The sequence below is a fragment of the Cupressus sempervirens genome, chromosome 3 (assembly GCF_028749045.1).
Source record: "Cupressus sempervirens isolate cs-2001-9-10 chromosome 3, ASM2874904v1, whole genome shotgun sequence".
Taxonomy (NCBI): Eukaryota; Viridiplantae; Streptophyta; class Pinopsida; order Cupressales; family Cupressaceae; genus Cupressus; species Cupressus sempervirens.
Window position 1 is genome coordinate 502,925,233 of NC_143120.1, and position 22,061 is coordinate 502,947,293.

At 34.3% G+C, this 22,061-nt stretch overlaps 1 protein-coding gene across 1 annotated transcript in view; it reads left to right on the forward strand.

The window, feature by feature from the left end:
• The window catches only part of HMA1 (heavy metal atpase 1), a 234,860-nt gene that overhangs the window by 41,875 nt on the left and 170,924 nt on the right, over positions 1 to 22,061 (forward strand). Inside the window, exon 5 of the mRNA XM_089820565.1 lies at positions 21,843 to 22,038. Within this exon, the coding sequence (XP_089676691.1) occupies positions 21,843 to 22,038 (196 nt within the window). The remainder of the gene's footprint in view (positions 1 to 21,842; positions 22,039 to 22,061) is intronic.

A 22,061-nucleotide genomic window follows, 5' to 3' on the forward strand; every position in this document is an offset into this window, starting at 1 on the left:
ATCAAAACAAATGCAAAGTGCAAAGTGCCTAGACGAAGGTGTCGAAGGAATCGAGAGTTTTAACGGATGTGAGATGAAGGAAAGTTCCATGTAGATGCTGTAAGTCAATATTGTAGAATATGGCTTGCAGATTAATGTTCAATAGACAGGAATTATGCAGAAAAATGCCCACAGGAATGAGAGAGATTGCATCCAAAGTTATAGGCCACGGGAATCATACAATCGCTTGTTATAATACAAATTATATTAAGAATTAAATATTGGTTAGTTTCTAGATGAAAAGGTGCAAGTCTAACTGATACCTTTTCATTCTCTATAAGTATATGATGAGAAAATAAAACAACTTACCATTCATCTTTATTCCAAAAAATTTATCTGCATTCCTCAGGCATACAAGTTATTATAATTCCTTTTTTGGAAGAGATTGAAGTTGAACTAAGCTCTTGGAGATTGAAATTATTGGGCATATATTTCAATAATGCGTGATCTAAGATTGTGTTGGGTGGAGCATCTACATTAGAGTGTCTTCAACTCAAATTTTTCCGCAGTATAATTAAGACTTTTTTGTGCTGTAGAGTTAAATATTGTATAAGTTCGTCCTTTGTGATTTTTTTTTGTTTTCTATTAATAATTTATTATTGGGATAAGTGGATCAAATTATTTGCTGCTATTCAAACCCGACAAATACAAATATTGTGGAATATTGTAATTGTTTCCTTATTTGTATCTATTTTGTCCTTTTAAAGGTTAAAACATTATAGGCTGGTTTCAATATGCATAAAACAAAATAATTTGATGCATTTTGATAATTGAATTCTTCATAGATTTAATATTCACAATATCATAAAGTTGTATGTGAAAACATATAGTTTTGACTCTATCGACTCTATCGCCCTTTTTAAATTTCAGCACTGATCATTAAGTCGCTCATATTTCTCAATCTTTTTACTGGCAATATTCTAATCCTTCTCTTTTAAGGGTTTAATATCTATTTGTTTTACTAATTCACTTTTAATCTTATTTCAGCATTTCACAAGTTTATTAAAGTAATTGTAATTCGAAGATTAATAATCATCATTTGCAATCTAGAAGTTTCTTGGAAATCTTGCCATTTAGGGAAGTTGTCTTTGCGTTGAATTTATCTGCTATAAACATCTTGGATTCAAGTATGTTGTCTAGGATCAGGTGTTCAAGCCTTGGTTTTGCAGAACCAAAAGCACAGAGGATCTAGATTGAATTGATCAATCCTGTCAAGTTGGCCACAACCAATTAGATATCCCAGCATGGAGCAAGCAAGGCTCATAGGATTCTAATCAATCGTTTTGATAACCAGCACCCTCTTTGTCCATGCTTCCCCCCCCTTCGTCGCACTTTTGCAAGACGAAAATGACATGCTGAAGTATATTTCCACATCATTCAAACACAATTTAGTTGTTTTAACTAAAGTCTAATAACCATATTAACTAGCCATTTCCAATTCTTGTAATAGCATAACAATTAACCAATATCTTCAATTTCACATGAAACATAACAAATAAGTTAATAACCAATATTTCCATTTCACGTGAGATAAAATGAGTAACTAATTTAACCAACCATTTCTGATTTGCTTGAAGTCTCAATGGCTAAATAGAATATCTAAAATTAACAAAATAGGGAATGTAACACCTGAAGTAACCATAGTCTAATCTTATTATCCAAGTGCCTCAACAACCCATGTTGCCTTAAAGAAGTCACAACAAGATCAAGAGAGCTAGCTGCATTATTTTGGAGGTGGCTTCTCCACTAAGTGCAAGCATCTTTCTAATTCATTTGGGGTGATGAAAACAACATCCCTTGGTTGATGATGATTTCTGAGCTTGCTACCTACCTCTTGTAGAACATAGCTTCAAATTCCTTCTCCGAAATATTTACTTTTGAATTTTGATACATAGTTTCCACTACTGTTGACAGTTCATATATTATGTTCTTCCAGATTAGTATTTCTTATGTTTTATATGTGAGGTACAGATAATAAAACAACAGTAGAACAATATACGCACTATATACAGAATCAAGAAATACTCAGAAATGCTGCAGTCTGAACTTAATTATCTGCAAGGAATAACTAGGATTCAGACATAAATAGCAATCCAATGATATCAACAAAGAATGGGGGTTTCAATCAGCACCCTTCAAGGTTGAAGGGAATGGCTATCTTGGTCTCCTTAATCCTTTAGACTACACACAGTGTCCAGACGAGATGTAAACATTGAGAAAATCTCAACAATTTGGAAAAAGTGACTGCTTTTTCTCCTACTCTGTGGGAATCCGACCCAGCAACACTTGGCACCAATATTCAGTCTCCAATCTATCTAAGAATGAACTTTGTCACGCACACGACGACTCGAACAGGAAAAATAGCAGGTTTATTACTCTTCAGATGCTCTTGCTAATGCCTGCAGGAGTCCCATGAATAGAGCCACAGGTTTTCTGCTTGCTTGAGAATTTCTTTCATTTGATACTGGACAAGAACGTGGCCAGGAAGAATGATATTATCCTAAACCAGAGATTCACCTTTTTCAGTAATTCACGCCAAACATTGCTCGGTAATGCCTTCTCCAATATAGAATTGTTGCCATGAACATAATCTTCAGTGCCCAACAATGCATAATCTTCATCATGTAGGTGATCTAAATTTTACGTCTTATAATGTTAAGCCAATAGTTCTAGCGCCAATATATATTCCCAGGTGCATGGCTCTAAGAAAATTAATAAATCCTTATACCCTTGAACTTTTATTCTGAGCATTCAAATGATATAAGAGTTTATTATTCCTGATGAGGAAAACTTTAGAAATAAGATTGGCCCCCCCAAAAATATTATGCAATATTAATAGTTCTGATGCATGAATATTTAGCAGAATATATTTATTAATTGAGCAATAATTAACTTAATTTTATTCCAAACTTTAGACTTGTGGACAGCTGTACAATATCTACCTCTAATAAAATACTTCAGACTTCAACTGCTACATTGAAATATCTCAAGGTGCCACATCACATATACTGTGACAGTAAAATATGCATTCAAAATATATCACTGAAGGAACTCTTAATCTCTAAATAATAATGTTTTTCAGTAAACTATTGTTGCTCTACGGATTTCTCTTCGGATGAAGACTTCACAAATCTGTAGGATACTAGAGAGGAAAGTTGCACCACTGAAACTGCAAAGCTCCTCTAGCGTACAAGCCTTTGGCAAAGATGATGATCAATTCCCAAAACATTTATGTGCATGCCTTTATGACAACTCCAGGATGACCTTGTGAAGACTTCTAGGAAATATCTAGAAGTATATGCCAAATGGAAAATAAGAAACTTGTTTTTTATTTATTCTTTTCATTTTATGAATAATTTTTAATTAATTAAAGTCATCTTAAGAGAGAATTAATTTATGAACGACTTAATTAATTGATTAAATTCACTTTTATAAAAATTTGGTGACATTACGGTGGCTCAGTTATTTTTTCATTGATAAAGTAAATAAATGGATAAATCTATTCCTTTTTAAGAACCTCTTCTCTTGGAGGGGGCACATCATTTGTTGAACAATATGTCTTTTCAAGACAATCACACTTGTTGGAGGCATAAAGAGAGTTGGCTTTAAGCATTATATTTTCTACATAACATCATATATATCAGATTTAAGTAATAATTTAGAATTCCAAATAGCAACAATTAATCATGGCGAGGAAGGGAATTCAAGGAGGGAGAACTGCTGTATGCTTCCTCATTAGGTACACCACCTCATATGGATGGTGAAAGGTTACATTGGGCCGAGAGGAGTGGTATATCTGCTCTTGGGATTAGGGTAGAGGATCACTCTGGGCACCGTATTGTAGTTTCCTCTCCAATTGTTACATGGATCAATTGTTGGGATGCATTTAAGATAATCTCAATCATAGGAGGGTGAATAAGGGTGGCATGAAGAGGGAGAATTGCTACAGGATTCCTCAATCAGTACACCATCTCATGATGGATGGATGGGAGAAGTTTGCATGAGGCTAATGTTAGAAGTATACTAGCATATTTTATTATTAATGGTCAAAATGAAGTTTTAAGTAGATTAGCTTCTTTCTAATTTTGCTTTTAGCTATCAATCGTTTCTTTAGGAAACATCATCTATGTAATTGCCTATATGTACGTTTCATTCCTTGAATAATTGACAAGTAGTTACAAAACATGGTATTAGAGCGGGAATAATTGCGCTGATAATCCTAAAATTTTCTAAGCGGATTGTTTTAGTCAAAAAAGTTTTTCATCTGATCTAGTGCTTGAGAGATTGTGGTTTTTTTGAAGGGTTGATCTTTGAGAAATTTGCACCTATCTTGTATAAAAAGCCCACAAAGTCATTTCTTCTCTGTGTGCGAGATTTTGTTGCATTGAAAATTCACGTTGGTTTTAGCTTGAGGTTTGTGGGTTTTAGTGCCATTTTTGTCATTTAGACCTGCGTGTTTATGCTCATGGGTGTTTTTTGTAGATGTTTTTGTTAGAGTTATTAGATATTTCCTAATTAACTCTAGTTGCTTAAGCTAAACTTTAGGCATCTAATAATTAATTTCTTTTATTAATTATTTTGATGCAACCTAGGTTTGATCTTTTTTTAGGGTTTCGATCTCCTTTATAAGGATGATCTCTCATTGTAAATATCAACTTGAGAATTCACTTTTGATAATAGCAATCTACTTTTTGCTCATCAAGAATGTCTCATCTATGGATCTGGCAATTCCTGCCTCCATAGTTTTTTGCCTCTCTCTCTTCTGTAATAGGTGTTTGCATGTAGGTGTTTCTTGGGAGCTGTGGGGTTGATCTTTCATCAACTTCAACAGTTTTTTTGTGCTACCTACAACGTGCGACCCGTGCGAAGGGTTTTTAGCATCTATTTTCTTTGCAACTATGACACATAAATGTCAATGAACGAAATTTCTTTTCATTTTAGTCTCTATCCTTGCTTAGATTATGTTCATGTCACACCCTTTTTTTCTGTGGGATGGGAATCCCATGCTCACAAAGGGGGATCCAATTTGTGTTCATGTCTTCCTCAACCCATTCCACATTCAAACCCATGAGCTAGGGTTTATGTATATGTGATGGATGTCATTAAAGTTCTTGTGCCTAGGGTTTTGTAGACCAAGAGTTTCTACATTTTAGAATAGAATTTGCCTTTGTTTTTTGTGCATTGAGATCTGTGCCTTAGGTTTTGTGCAATTATAGTTTAAGCCTCTTCTAATTACCTCATTTGTCATGCCTCAAAAAAGTGTAAAAGATGGCTTCTTTGACCAACTTAATGTGAAAGGCAATCAAATGTTCAATGACCACAACTACAATACCTAGAAGTAGTGGATGATAACAATTTTTAAATGTCAATGTCTTGACCAGATTGTTCTAGGCAAGTCTACTTGTCCTACAATGGAGGGTCAATGATCCAGTAGATAATTGTCTCTAAAATTGAAGTATCCCCAATGTTCTATATATCAGCTCCAAGTTAAAGTTCTTGAGAAATTGAACTCAATGCCACTTGAATGGGCACAAAACGAGTCCATACGTCTGAGATATGGTTGGTCAAAGTTGTGGTCAAACTAGATACAAAGGCCACTCAATAAAGGCAAAAAATTCACCACCTCTAAAATGGTCAAAACCAATACCAAATTGAAGAGTTCAGTGAGAGCTTTCCAACAATGTTCGTTTCATTGAAAATAGAGTTTGTATGTGGAAGTAATGACAATTTGAAGTTTGAGGTGAAAAGCATGATTCTTATGATGTCTGCATGGTGTTATCATGCTAACATGGCACAATAGGTGAATGGGCATCTCCAATCAATCAGTGTTTGACATGTGGTAGGTTTGATGATGTGGCATAATGACTAGTTTTGTCTAGTCAGACGTGGACATGTGGTATATGTTGATGAATAGGAAGTTGTCATGTGGAATCCACCAAATGATGCCACGTGGGACCGGAGAGATAGCATTCTACATCCAAAATATTTGGTAGTGAGGTTCGAACTCATAACCATCTTCCAAATAACCTCCTAACTTACCACTACACTAGACACAAGGCTTTTGCTATTAATACTTGGTCAACTTACTCTCTCATAGCGACCACCTATGTTGGAAAAGTGAGGTAGGTGGGTGTTGAACTCCCAACCACTGGCCTCCTAAAAGTGTGGGTGGTCGCTGCACTATTTATAGTGCCTGTAAGTTAAACGGGCTACCATTTATTTAACCTATTACCTATCCCACCTATCCTTAGTTAAATAAGGATATGGGTTAAAAGAAACACCTTCAATTACATGGTGAAAAATCAATTGGAATTTTTAAAGGGGGTATTGATGGGATTATGTGTTTTAAATAGGGATTTTATAGTTTTGGGGGTTTTAGCCTAATTATGGCTACTTTTATGTATAAAATGGGGGTAACAGGCCTTTGTAAATCATCTAGGTGATGAAGGTGGAGATAATATTTTGGAGACATGCTTATTATTCCTACATAATAGAGGATAATATTGCTGTTTTGCTTGAAGAGAATGACTTGTAAACACTTGTAATCTATGTCACAAGGTTTGAGTTCGACAACATTAAGATTCAAATAAAGTTCAGGGAGGAAAAAAAATTCAAAAAAATTTGACATTAAATTCGCCTTATATATTTTTAAGTTTAAAAAATATATATATATTAAAATAAAAAAAATAAAAAAAACATTATATTAAATTTCAATATAATATAAATACATTTTAAAACATATTCATATTTTAAAGTTTTAAAAGGTAATTTAAATATTACTAATATGTAATAACAATTATATTAGATTTTTAATACTAATATAAATATATTGTAATTTAAATATTTAAAATATTAGACTTTAATATATTAATAAAAACAAATCAAATAACAAATCTAATGATTCAAAACATGATAAAAATAGATTTAAAAAAATACTAAATATTATAATTAAGATAATATGCTAAATACTAAAATATATTATAATTAAAAAACAAATCTAGATGACTTAATAATAAGATATTAAATTTTTATTAAAATTAAATTTAAAACAAAACAAAACATAAATATTAAGTCTAAATGTTTAAATTAAATCTACGTAAAAGTGTAAAGAGAAGCCAAACTTTTAACCTATCGACTTGAATTTATTTTCTTTACAGGAGCCGAATCATTTACTCCAAGCTTATTTCCGTTGATGGAGTATGAGCTTCTATACGCACCATGGATATGGATTTTTTTCCCTGGTCGGTGGTGGATATCAATCTGCCCATTAATGCCATCCAATATTAAACTGCTGTAAGAAATATTTGCGGCTGAAAATTTGCTCGCTGCTTGACCTTAAAAGGCTCTGGAAAACAATTTTTTAATATGTTTTATTTTAACAAACTGCACCCTTCCTACGAATTTTAGGACGAATTTTATCGATTTTTTAACAGACTTTTGACATTCATTGAATTCCGAACTTCATGATGGAAATTGGGCGAACCTTGTGACTAAGCTTGTAATTGATTTCTTGCAGCTTATTGGTCACCTTATTGGAGAGGGACCTGGGGATGTAGTCTGACACTAGGACGAACTCTATTATCAATTTTGTTTTGTCTTCTATCTCTTTACTCTCTTTCTTTTAATTCATTACCTTATTATGCTTTGTTCATTTAAGCATTTCAATTACATTAATTTGCGTATTTAAAGCTTTTTATCTAACTTTATGTAATTATGTTAAGCATTCCTCTGTAATCGACCTAGATCCTAATCATATCAAGTTTGGTATTAGAGCTCGTGTGACTAGTATTGCAGATTTGAATGCTAACAAGATATAGGATTCAACAAGGTGAAGAAAAGCTAGATGAAAACAATCCTGAGATCGGGAAACGAAGGACTAATCCACTATCACAAATGGAAGACAATGCTGGTGGACAAGTTTTTGAAGACAAAATTATCCATAAGACTCTTCAGAATTTGTAGGCAATGGTAGAAGTTTTGGTACAAGAAAGAGAAGAAAAGATGCAAAGATGTGCAACTTGTGAGGGCAAAGGGAAAAGATCAGGAGGTGACCACAAACCTCCGAAAATGCCCCCAACTCCCTCCTCTCCTTCTCCATCTTCTCTTTCTTCTACTCATTTTGAGTCTTCTAATTCGTTTAAGGGTGGACATAAGCCTAGAATCAAGTTGGATGTAAAATTTGGTTTACCAAAATATTGTGGGGAGTTAAATGCTGAGAAATTAGACAACTGGATTCAACAAGTTGAAGTCTATTATAGAGTCCAAAATCCTCTTAGATGATGCTGATAGAATTTAGTTAGCTAATCGTTGGCTATGAGGTATAGCTCTATCCTGGTGGGAGAGTAGGATTTGGGATGAAACTTCATCGCATGGTAGGTTCAATTTATCTTGGTCAAAATTTGTCAGTGCTTTAAAAAAGCAATTCTATCCCCTAGGCCATAGTCAATAGTTAATGATGAACTAGCAACGTTTTAGGCAAGGGAAAGGTCAGTCTGTCCAAGAGTACACCCATGAATTCTGGAAAATCTGAAAAAGGGTATTTCAGTAAATGTCTCATTGTACACCAAGGATACTTTATTCAGGTATATAGGTGGTCTTCACTCTTACCTTAGACATTCTATTTTAGTTTTCAATCCATGTAATTTGGATAAGTATGTGTACAAGCGACACGCTTAGAGTCAAGGGGTAAGGTTACTTTCTTTGATAAGGTTGGTAGGAAGCTATCTAAGTTTGAAGGCAAATCTAAAGACAAAGGGAAGGGAAAAAAGATAGCTACAATGAAGAAAGAGGGTGCAAAACCCACATGCTCACATTGTAAGAAAGAAGGGCATGATGATTGTAAATGCTGGAAGTTGCATCGAAAAAAGAGGCCAAGGATATATGGTGGAAACAAAGGAAAACAAATAACTACTGCTATTGTTCAATAGGATCTTGGCTCTAACTCTGGAGATGAGACAAAGATTGTTGCTACCGGGATCCAAGGTAAAGGAAAAGGTATATCTCTTTCTCCAGCTACAAGTTCTTCTAATATAAGTGCAAGAACAAATAAAGAATCTTCTTTTTCTAAGAATTAGAAGCAAAGGAATGAATTATTTCGTATTTGGGTTGTTATCAAACATACTAAGGTTGATACTTTGTTTGATATGGGTTCTCAAATTAATTTGATCTCTGAAGAAGTTGTTAAAAATCTTAACTTGACTACAACACCTCATCCAAAACCATATCCTCTTGGATGGGTTTGCAATGATGCACAATTACAAGTAAATAAGCAATGCAAATTGAGATTCGCTATCACTTCAAACTTTGTAGACGAGATAGAAGCTGATGTAGTCCATTTAGATATTTGTGGTTTGGTGCTTGGGAGTCCATACTTGTATTATCGACAAGCTATCTTTTATAGGGGGAGAACAAGTATCATCTTTTTAAAGATAAGATTGAATACATTGTATGAGGACATAAGATAAAGACTAATCTTGCTCTAGTTAATGCTGGTTAGATGAAAAGGTTAGTCAATTCCAGTAAGAACTTTGTATTAATGCTTGGAAAAGCCAAAGAAAATGAAACATTTGAGGCATTTAGGGGGTGTGAAGCTAAACATAAGTCTGAAATGGTCAAGGTTGTTTCCGCTTATGATGACTTGTTTCGAGAACTGAAAGGATTGGCTCCTAAGAGAGAGATACATGAAATTTAGCTACAATAGGATGTGTCACTTCCTAATATTGGCAAGTACAGTTTATTTGTTTTGCAGAATGAAGAAATTAAAAAGCAGGCTCAGGAGTTGGTTGAGAAGGGAGTTATTCGTCCAAGTACTTCTTGTGGTTCTCCTATTGTGTTGGTTCCAAAGAAAGACGAGATTTGGAGAATGTGCATCGACTACAGGGCTTTGAACAAGATAACGGTAAAGAACATGTATGCCTTTCCTAGAATAGGTTATTTACTTGTACAGTTGAAACATGCAATTTATTTCACTACGTTAGACTTGCATAGTAGATATCATCAAATTCAAACCACAAAGAATAATATTTGGAAAATTGCTTTCAAGACAAAACAAGGACTATATGAGTGGTTGGTCATGCCCTTTGGGCTTTGTAATGCAACGACTGCATTTATGAGAGTTATGAATGATGTCTTTTGTCCCTTTATTGATGATTTTGTCATAGTCCATTAAGATGATATCCTTGTATTCAGTAAGTCTTGGGATGATCATGTAATTCATGTAAAAAGAGTCTTGAATGTATTAAGAAAAGAAAAGCTTTATGTAAAGACATTTAAATGTGAATTCGAAAAGTGTAATAGCCCCAACAGGTTATAACTTCTTCAAACACCAAAAATTTTTATATTTCAGTTGTTTGACATTTCGTCAAACACTTTGCAAGCAAGCTCTGATACCACTGTAATGACCCTCCTCAAATCTGCCCTCAGAAAACGCTGATTGAAGGCTCAAAGAATTTTGTCAAACAATTCACATGCAAGGGACATATGACTGATATAGTATTTCAGCTTGCTTTAAATGACTTTTTTCCAATTTGCATCAATGAGAATCTAGTGATAGAAGATTACAATGAACTACACAATGACCTAACATGAGTGTGCTCCTAATTTTGACAATATTCAGTGCATATATTATGATCTAAGCATGAGAAAAGAACACCTACAGCCAACTGACATTTTTGCAAACAGTTGGTATGCAAACTATCTAGCTGATAAATAATGAGATTGAATTGCTTAAATGACACCAGCAACTATTATTTTTTTGATTGCAATCAAATTTCTAATACAATGCTCATGAAATATGGCCAAGACTTTGGCATTTACATGGATTACCCAAAATGACAATGCTGGTATAATGTACACGTACAGCTGAAACGTATAGTACCCTAAAAAAAACAATACTAACAAGGGAACCTGGTTGTAGATGGCTGTAATAATTTTCTTTCAATGCTGCCCCTTCTGCTTTACTTTTTCGAACTGCTTTTTCGGCCTGCTTTTTCGGTTCCACTTTTTCCGCTTGCTTTTTCGATTCCGCTTTTTTCGCATGCTTTTTCGGTTCCGCTTTTTCGGACTGCTTTTTCGTTTTTGCTTTTTCGGATTGCTACCCTGTTGAATCTCAAGACCATATCTGTCAATGGCGTCAAGATTTTCAGCTTGAAGGGATTTCGTCCTTCAAACTATTGAGACATAACCTCTAGAAAATTCTCCAATTTCTTTGATATTTCCAACCATGCATAAAAGAAGCTCTTCCATTTCTTTTATAGTGTTCTCACAAGAGCTCCATCCTTTGTTTTCTCAATGTGGGATAAAACATAACTCTCTTTATGTAACTTATGTCTCCAATGTGTTATAAAATAAAGGGGATTTTTAATTTAAATATTTCCCACAAACTATAGTCTATGCATTAATAAAGTTAAATATTTAGATTTAACTTTATAAAATAGCTTTATCAATGCATAACAAATCTTGTCAATGATAAACAAGTCTTCTTGTCGATTTTAAACAATTACCATCGACATACTGTTGCCACTAGATGTCCACCCATGCGCAAGATGACTTACTATAAATAGTAAGTATGCTCAAAGTTGCCTCAAAACCCCTCAGAAAGACCTGCAACTGAAACTATCTAGGCCAAATGGCCTCTAAGCCCCTTTAATGTCCTGGTTAGCCTATAGGACTGTGGGGAAATAGGCTAACGACAACATCATGCTATGAATGCTAAAAAGGGGACATTACAAAAAGATAACATTAGTGTACTTGGGCTATGTCATAGGGGGTGGTTAATTGAAAGTAGACCCTACGAAGGTTGAATGTATTGTAAATCGAAGAACTAGCTTTCTCTGAAGAAATGCCCAAGTCGATCCCAAGAAAATTCCAAGAAGAACAACATTCAGTGCAATTACTGCTACGAGTATGGTCACATGAAAGATTGTTGGCACAACTTGGCTTTTGAACAGAAGAAGTAGAGAGGGTCTCAACAGAAAGCCAATGTAGGCAGAGTACACCAAGCAAGAGTTTTCCTTCTATGCCTTTATGAACAAACACCCAAGAGATTATATCAAATCCTTTGCTTAGTACTTTGACATAGGTGCTTCTTGTCACTTTACTTATCATTAAGATTGGTTCATTGACTACACCATTCACTAATTCAATTATTTTTGGAGAAGAGTATATTGTTGTTAGAAAAGGAATCATAGATATTAAATTTGGACGGAGTATTATAATTTTCCTTAATATACAATACGTTCTAGGCATGGAACTAAACCTTCTCTCTATTAATCAGATGATAAGACATTTGCCTTAGCTGGACAGGATATTCGGTTCACACAAATGCAATATTGTTGATTATGAGACTTGTCCTATAGTTGTTCTAGGTATTGAGGATTTGGTCTTTATATATTAGTTAACACTAGTGATTCTTAGGAGCATGCTGTTATTTTCCCATTTTGAGAAGAATTTCAATAGTAATTGAATAATAGGATATCATTAAATAAATAATAATAATAGAATCATATATTAAAATATAAAAATAAGAAATAATAATAAAACCTTTATTATAATTCAAATGATGACTAATGATATAATTTATTATCAATAAAATAAGATTTAAAAAAAATACAATTAAATAATAATAAAGTTACAATGAATGAATAAGTAAATAAAATTATCTCCAAGAAACAATATTTAAAAAAGTATGTTACCTTTCTAAATAGGAGTTAATAATAAATGAGAATAAACTTAAAATAAATAAGTAAATAAATCTTATAAATTAACTAAATCTAATGAAAGGTCATGAGATATTTAATAAATAGTGGTCTCTTTCATTTGAATGGCGAAAAAAAAGAGTAGATAAGAGTTGAAGAAGGGTTAATGGAAGAGGAAAGAAATGAGAAGAAAATAAGGATGAGACTTTTCCAAAAGGTTGCAATGATGAAAGAATGACTCTTTGAAAGGGTTCTAATTATGAATAGTTGTAACTCTTCAAAAATGCTGTAATTATGAAGTGTTGTGAGTTTTCGAAAGGGTAATGGTTATGAATTTTTAGAAAGACACAGATCACAAATAAAACAAGATTTATAAGTCACCATTGAATAAGAAAATAGGGAGAATTGTATTAGAAGGAGAACATAGAATAAGATAAAAAAAGAGATATAATTGGATACCTCTTGGCATATATTTAACGTGAGAAGCAAGGCGAGACTAAAAGGTGGAAAGGCATCATAAAGGTATGTGTATAAGGTATATTTTATATTCAAAGTTTTCTTTACATTATCATATATTTTAATAAATACATGATTGACTATATAAATATACATGTATTTGGAAATTTACAAGAATGATATTATTATATTGAAAATTTACATTAAAGTAGAAGAGCAATATTTAAAGATTTGATAATGTGTGCATTAAATAAAGAGTTAATTGATATGCTATAAGAGACCAATAAAATCTCCTTATTGGGGAAGTAAGATCAAGCCTCCATAGTGCTAGTATAGGGATTATGAGCATTTCTATATGAATTTCTAAGTATTAGTGTATGGATTGTGATCATCTCTATATGAATGGTTAAACTGGTTTTAATAAAATCTCATAGTGCTAGTGCGAGAGGTTAGTATAACCTTCAAATAAATGGCTAGATGAGATTGATTCTATAATGTCGGTATCAGTGTATGGATTGTGATCATCTCTATATGAATGGTTAAACTGGGGTTAATAAAATCTCATAGTGCTAGTGCGAGAGGTTAGTATAACCTTCAAATAAATGGCTAGATGAGATTGATTCTATAATGTCGGTATGTGAGATTGGTATAATCTCCATCTGATGATATGCCTGAGATTGATGAATCTCTACAATATTGGTATGTGAGATAATCTCCATTTGATCAACATTGGTATAATCTCTATAATGCCAATATGTGAGATTAATAATCTCCATCTGACCGACATGCTTGAGATTGATTTAATAGTGTCGGTATCAGAGATGGGCATAATCCCCTTTTGGTTGACACGACTAAGACTGATGTAATCTCTTTAATCTTGGTATGTGAGAGAAATGTCTATCTAATCGACATGACTAAGATTGATATAATATATATGTGCTAGAATATTCTAACGAGTCAAAATATGCATATATGATGAGACTTGGGTATGGGATGTTTCTCCCAAGAAGAAACCTTAAGGGGTGCACTCTAGAGAAGATGATGGAATAAATAAGGGTTAGGAAACCCAATATGGAGACATCCTTAAGAACACAGATTGAATGGCCGATGTGCCTACACCCCCTTCAAATAGTTAGAAAGGGCCATCAATCATGTTTCAAATGTCACGATTCACCATCCACTCATTTTTTATGCGGCAAGCGATGGATTCGTGGATCTCCCATGACACCACATCCGTTAGCTAGTTTAACCCTAGCGTTGTTGCCCCCTCTTGCCTTCACAAATTTAGACATAGCATTGTAGCCTATACTAAATCTTCGTCATCATTTTCTAGAAGTTGTTGTGTCTTGTGTCCCACTCCAATTTCCCTAGTGCTAGGGGCTCATCTCATCATCTCTCTCTAAGTCAAGCCCATATCTCTCTCTGAGTCGAGCTTTGGACCAGAGGAAGATGCCTTCGTAGGAGTGATTTGATGAAGCAACTTTGGAGTAGATTACTTGAGCATAGAGAAGCAATCTTCCTTTAATTACTACCTGAGAATAATCATTAGGTTCAATTGACAAAAAGATAACAGCTTTGGTAGAGTTTCTTGGAACTATTGCTGTAAGAACCCCTACAATTCAATGGTAATTGCCCCTCCTATTATAAGGCTAGCCATACTATTTGCAAGGGTGGGTTGGGTGTTTATGCCCCTACTATTCTATGGGGCATATATTATTGTTATTATCCCTCTGCATCCATCGACCTCGACTTCTCAATCTGGATCAATTATTCTAGTAGTAGGGTAGTAGTTCATTTCATACAACATAGTTTGACCAATCAATAGGAAGGATTAAAGAAACATGGAGGATTGGATGGAATTATTTAGGTATCGCCGCCGAGAATAATAATACTAATAGAATCTTAATAATAACCATCCCGCATTGGCAGCATCAAAATAAGCAACAAAGTAATCTAGATAATTAAGAGACAAAGGGACAAGCAAGAGGGGAGGAAGCCATTGGGCGGGGATTAGGAAACCTTTAGTTGGCTCTGTCTATAGCCCCTATGAGTATGCCCTACTCTAAATGCTAACTATAGATGTGGGGTGGGGGGCTAAGAGACATATGAATGGATGACTTAGCATTGGTATGGAAGTCTTGGGGGTGGGAAATGAATCCTTATACTCTTTCTTAGCTAGTATGATATGAACAATTTGGTCTGGTGTGTGTGGGGCTGGGTGGGGGGTAGAATATTGAACCACCTTACGTGGCTTGGCCTAGAATAGTAAAGTACTACCTGCCTTACCCGACAAGTGCTCATTCCTAGTTACAATTGCCTTAATAAAATGCCTATCTATAGTACGATCTTACCTAGAAAGCACTCATCCCTAGTTGCAATTGCCCTAACAACTTGAAGACCCAATTCCTGTTGCTCTTACTTTGAATTAAAGGATATGGAGGTAGGGTCGTTGCCAACACTATGTGATCCGTAAGTCAACTAATGAGACCCCTCACCCTCCAGCCGGGAAGGACAAAACTTGACTTGGGCTCCTCATAAGGGATTGATTAAGGATCTTTCCGTGCGGTGGTTATCATCAAATAGCTTGCTTGCACTCCTTGGTGATCACCTAACGTCCATTTCCCCTCCCCCCTTTAGAATAGTGGGCACCTCAACGATCACCTTTGCCACTAAAGCATTGGAAGTATCTTATGTAGGGTTCAGTAAGCCTATAGGTCAGGGTAGGGTTTGGTCGCCTTTCCTCTCTCTTCACGGGTAAGCCAAGACCCAGGGAAGACTTTAAGGTTTTAGGTTAGTGTAACATTGCACCTAGAATATTGTTAAGCTTGTTAACATTTCTTTTACAGGTATTATTTGTTCCAAGCTACTCTAGGAGCAGGGACATTGCAATGGTATCAGAGCATGATCTCGCCATCTTGTAGGGTAAAAGAGGATATGAAAAAGTAATTCATATGAAAGAATAATGTGGGAAGCTAATAGAAATTGGAAGAGGTTCGATCATAGCCACAACAACCTCAGAATTTGGACTAGAAGATGTACATCTTCCGAGTCATAAGAAGAAATTATTTCATTGCTTGAGGACAAGCAACTTGAGGAAGAATGGATTGTCAATGTACCCCATTCAAAGAAATTTTAAAATAATAATTAAATGATAAAACATTATTGAACAAATAATGATTTTAAAACTAAAACTAAAATTAAAAAATGAGAAAAATAAAATAAAATAATTATAATAATATAATAATAACATATGACATGATCTAATATCAATAAAATAATATTTAATATAATATATAAAAATCAATAACAATAAAATTACAATGAATAAATAAATAAATAAAATTAACTACAAGAAACAATACTATAAAATTTATGTTACCTTTCTAAATAGGATTTAATAATAAATGATAATAAACTTAAAACAAATAAGAAATAAAAATATAATGTAAATAATATAAATTAACTAAATCTAATGTAATGTCCAGATAAATTTAACAAAGAGTTGTGTCTCTTTCAAAATAAGATATAAAAGGGAGGAGAGTTCATTTGAAAGAGGAAAAATAGGAAAAAGCGGACAAGGATTTAAAGAAGGTTTAATGGAAAAGGAAAGGAATGAGAAGAAGATAAGGATGATATTTTTTCAAAAGGTTGCAATGATGAAAGGATGTGGCTCTTTGAAAATTATGAATAGGTGTGACTCTTCGGAAAGGTTGTAATTATGAAGTTTTGTGACTTTTCAAAAAGATTATGATTATGAATAGTTGTGACTTTTCAAAAGAACATAGATGTCAAATAAAACAAGATCTATAAATCACCATTGAATAAGAAAAAAATGAGGAGAATCATATCAAAAGGAGAGAATATAATAAGATGACAAAAGAGATATAATTGCATACGTCTTGGCATATATTTAATGTGAGAAGCAAGGAAGCTCTAAAAGGTGGTAATGGCACCATAAACATATGTATTATATTTGAAGTTTTCTTTACATTATTATATGACATGTCAATAAATACATGCTTAACTAAATAAATAGGCATGTATGTAGAATTTTACAAGAATGATATTTAAAGTTTTGATATTATTAATATTGGAAATTTACTTTAATCCAAAAGAATAATATTTAAAGATTTGATAATGTGCTCTGTAAATATAAAGAGCTGATTGATATGTTATAAGAGATCAATATAATCTTCTTATGGGGAAGTGATTGATCAAGCCTCCATAGTGCCAATATAGGTGTGTGAGCATCTCTATATGAATGGCTAGGTGCCAATATAGGGATTGTGATTGTCTCTATATGAATGGCTAAACTGGGATTAATAAAATCTCATAGTGCCAGTGCGAGATGTTAGTATAACCTCCATATAAATGGTTAGATGAGATTGATTTCTATAATGTTGGTATGTGAGATTGGTATAACCTCCATCTGATGATATGTACGAGATTGATGGATCTCTACAATACTGGCATGTGAGATAATCACGATATGATCGACATGCCTAAGACTGATATAATCTTCATAATGCCGGTATCTGAGATTAATAATCTCCATTTGACCGACATGCTTGAGATTGATATATTAGTCTTAGTATCAGAGATGGGTATAATCCCCATTTGGTTGACATGATTGAGATTGATATAATCTCTATAATGTTGGTATAATCCCCATTTGGTTGACACAATTGAGATTGATATAATCTCTATAATGTTGGTATGTGAGATTAATCTTCATTTGACCGAGATGACTAAGATTGATATAATTTCCACGTGCTAGAATATTTTGATGAGTCAACATATGCATACGTGATGAGACTTGGATAGGGGATGTCCCTCCCAAGAAGAAACCTTGGGGGTGCACTTCAAAGAAGAAATTGGAATAACCAAGGGTTAGGAAACTTGATCTGGAGGCATCCTTATGTTTTGGGGTTAGAATTAGTGTCATTTGCACCTAGACTATTATAATTAAGATTGTTATTGTTTAGTCCTAACATTTCTTTTACAGGTATTACTTGTCCCACGCTAACTATAGTAGCGGGGACGTTACAAATGCCATGGCAGCCAAAAGTTCTTCCCTCAACAACTTTGGCATCAACAATAGTGGCATTTGAACATACACTCTCTCTCTTTTCTAGTTTGGGAGAGTTTGGTTGTTGGCTTACTTGAGATTCAGACTTAGTATGATGGAGTTTGAGGAGCTTGTCAAGTTGGAAAGTTGCATTTTACTCCATTTTTGGATGGTGATACTTGGTGAGCTTCTAAGGTATTACAATTGGTTTATGCCAATGTTTATGCACTAGTGAACACTTTGGTTCCAGGTCTATGTATTTCCTATTATTTGTTGATGATTTTAGTCATAACATATGGGTATATTTTTGCAAACAAAAATTAGAGGTGTTTGGCATGTTTTAGAAGATTATGGCCTTTTTAGAAAAATAGTCCACCCAGCAAATATTAATTCTTAGGTCAGACAATGGGGATGAATTTTTTTCTTTTGATTTCTTCAACTTTTGTGCACATCCTGGCATTAGGCATCAACATACTAGACCTTATACTCAACAAAATGATTTTGTTGAGCTGAGAAATTGCACAATCACTTAAATGGGTCGATCTGTGTTGTAACGTAGAAGTCTTCCAAATAAAGTTTGGCAGAAGTAGTCTACATTTTGATCCATAGGCCGTTAAGAAGACTCTAGTGGAAGCTTGGTAGTAGGAAGCCCGAAATCACTCACTTGAAAGTTTTTGGTTCTTGAACTTACATTTGGATTCTTGATGCCGAGTGTTCAAAATTGGATTCCAAGAGCCAGAAGCTCACGTTCACAGTATAGAATGGCAACTGCAAAGCATATTAGCTGATTGATGTAGACGTTGATTGTCTCATATTTAGTTGGAATGATATCTTCGGTTCAGAATGAGGGCCTAACAACATACAATTAATTTTGTTCTTATGCCAATATTCATTGTATCATTTGACTTGTCCTTGCCATCTGAACCCATTTTGGATTGAAAATCCAACAAATGGACATCTAGAGTGCATACCTCAATGATAAGTTGCAGGAAGAAGTTTATATGATGTAGCGTCTTGGTTTCATGATTGCTAGTAAAGAACACCAAGTATGCAAACTAGTGAAAGCACTCTATGGCCTAAAACTTGCTTCTTGAGCTTGGTAAATATAGATTGACAAGTACCTTGGTGATTAGGTTTTTTAGAAGTGTCCTACCATTCCAATTTGTATGTAAAAACTATTGGTGGTGATATTCTTCATGTCATCTATGCTGATGATCCAATTTTTATCAGTAGTTCAACACTTCTGTTTTTAACATATCAAATAGTGTTTGTGCCATTCTTTTGACATGAAAGATTTGGGACTTCTGCATTACCTACTTAGTTGTTGAGGTTTGACAGACATATGACAGTGTTTTTGTCTCTAAGTTAAAGTAGCTAGGAGTTTGATAGACAAATTTTGGATGCAAGATTGCAAACCAACATCCACACCAATGGAGAAAGGGCCAAAGTTGATCACCAAATCAGATTCACCCACGGTGGATGAATCCACGTTCAAGCAACTAATGGGCAGTCTCATCTATCTCACTGCAACTCGACTTGGCATCAGTTTTCCTGTGAGCTACATCTCTTGCTTCATGATAGCCCCTAAAGTTGAACAATGGCTTGCAACAAAGCATGTACTCAGATATGTTAAGGGCACTTTTGATTTTTGTATTCTATATGGCAGAAGCAAGGATCCTAGATGCATTAGTTTCACAAACTTTGATTGGGCAGCTTTTGCTGATGATAAATGTCTACATCTAGGTATGTCTTCAGTTTGGGAACATATGCGGACACGTGGACCAATAAGAAACAATAGACAACAACTCTTCTTCCACTAAAGCAGAATTTTGGGGAACTGTTAAAGCAACTTGTGAGATAGTTTGACTTCGAGGGATTCTTTCTAACATGTCTCAATTAGGTTCTTTACCTTTATTTTGTGACAATGAAGGAGTGGTCAAACGTGCCAAAAATGTAGTCTTCCATGAGTAGACAAAGCATGTTATGCTTTGCTATCTTTATATCCACAAGCTTGTGAAGAGGGGTCCTATAGTTGCAGTATGTTTCAAGTGAGAATCAAACTACAAGCATCCTCACCAAATCTCTGTGCTTGGACAAGTTTGCGAAATTTAGGGGCCAACTTGGCGTAGATGATAAACCATTATGGGAAAGTATTTGGAGTATATTGGCATATTTTGTTATTAATGGTCAATAATGTATTTTTAGGTAAATTTGATTCTTTCTAATCTTGCTTTCAGGTATTGATATTTTTTTAGGAAACATCGTATATGTAATTGCCTATGTGTATGTTTCATTCTTTCATAATAGACAAGCACTTATCATAACGTCCAAGTGGGATAGTATATCCACTCTTGTGCCTAGGGTAGAGGGCGTCATATCACACCTCCTTATCCATGCTCCACTATGGTTAAACCCAAATAATAATTTTATGTGTTATATGATTAAGATACTTATGAATATATGTTCTGCGACCCTTGTAATGATTAATCTTATGATTTGTATCTTCTACAATTGTCTAACATGATTGGAGGATATCTCAACAAGTATCTATCTTGAGTTTACATTCTTTGGATAAATTTATGTCTCTAACTATGTTATCTTCCCTATTTTTTCTTGAATTTGTGATTCTAGGGAAAAACATGGGGCAATCCCAAAAGTTGACATCACAAATAAATGATATTAATTAGCAAATGTCAACTCATTGCTAAAGGGCAAAGACTCTTCTAGTCATTAATCGTATTGCTTCATCTGGGTTTCTTTTGGTTGATTTTGCTGATTGTATTCATGCCTTCCATAGGGACTTTAGTGTCTTGGTAGTAGCTCTTGCTCTTGTACCTTTAACACATTATATGGTCCTTAAACACGGGTTGTTTCCTTCATACCACAATTTGCTTCAGTTAAGAAGATTTCATATACAAGTTACCATGTTCTAGATCAAGTTGCTTTGTAGTGAAATTTCCAAGTTTTACCTGTAATTGGAATGTGACTTATGCAAGAATGAGGATTGATGATGCAGAATTTGTCAAAATTTTTACATTTTCCCTTGATTTAGTCAATCACATGATTTCCAACAAATTGGGAGTGAGTAGAGTTGCCTGGTTGTGCCAATTATCAGCTGTGAGCTGCGTGTCGGCTAGCATGCTCTCTTATACCCTCTGAGGGTCTTCTTAGTATTATGTGATTTTTTCCCCTTGTCCTTGCTAGTACATATTTTTTTGATGAACTACTGAATTACCCGAGGTCGTTATCTAAATTGTCTGTGTTTGAGGCCAGAACAGTATGTTTTCATCATCTATTTAAAATTATTTATCATGCCATTTGGTCCAAATGTCCTCTGCAATAACATGCTTGTATATAAATTGTTTTTACTTGTGCTAACTCTCAATAACCCCCACTTCTTCTGCCCTATCTGTTTTCTTTTCAATTAAATGTATGATTGGTTTCCAATTATACAACATTTGGCTCTTGTGTTTGGTTTATGCTTTGTAGTTTTCTTGAGTGGAGGAAATATTGGACTTTGACAACAAGACATGGCTTATAAATAGTATTTTTAAATACCATACGTTTTTACTTGTTTTTTTCAGGCAACAAAGACATGGAATGAGTCTACATTGTCCAAGATTATGCAGTTGACTGAAGAAGCCAAATTGAACAAACCAAAATTACAAAGGTGGCTTGATGATTTTGGTGAGCGTTACAGCCAGGCTGTTGTGGCTCTCTCTATTGCAGTAGCTGTTTTAGGCCCGTTTCTGTTCAAGTGGCCTTTGATGAGCACTCCAGGTTAGTAACTGTTATAATGCATT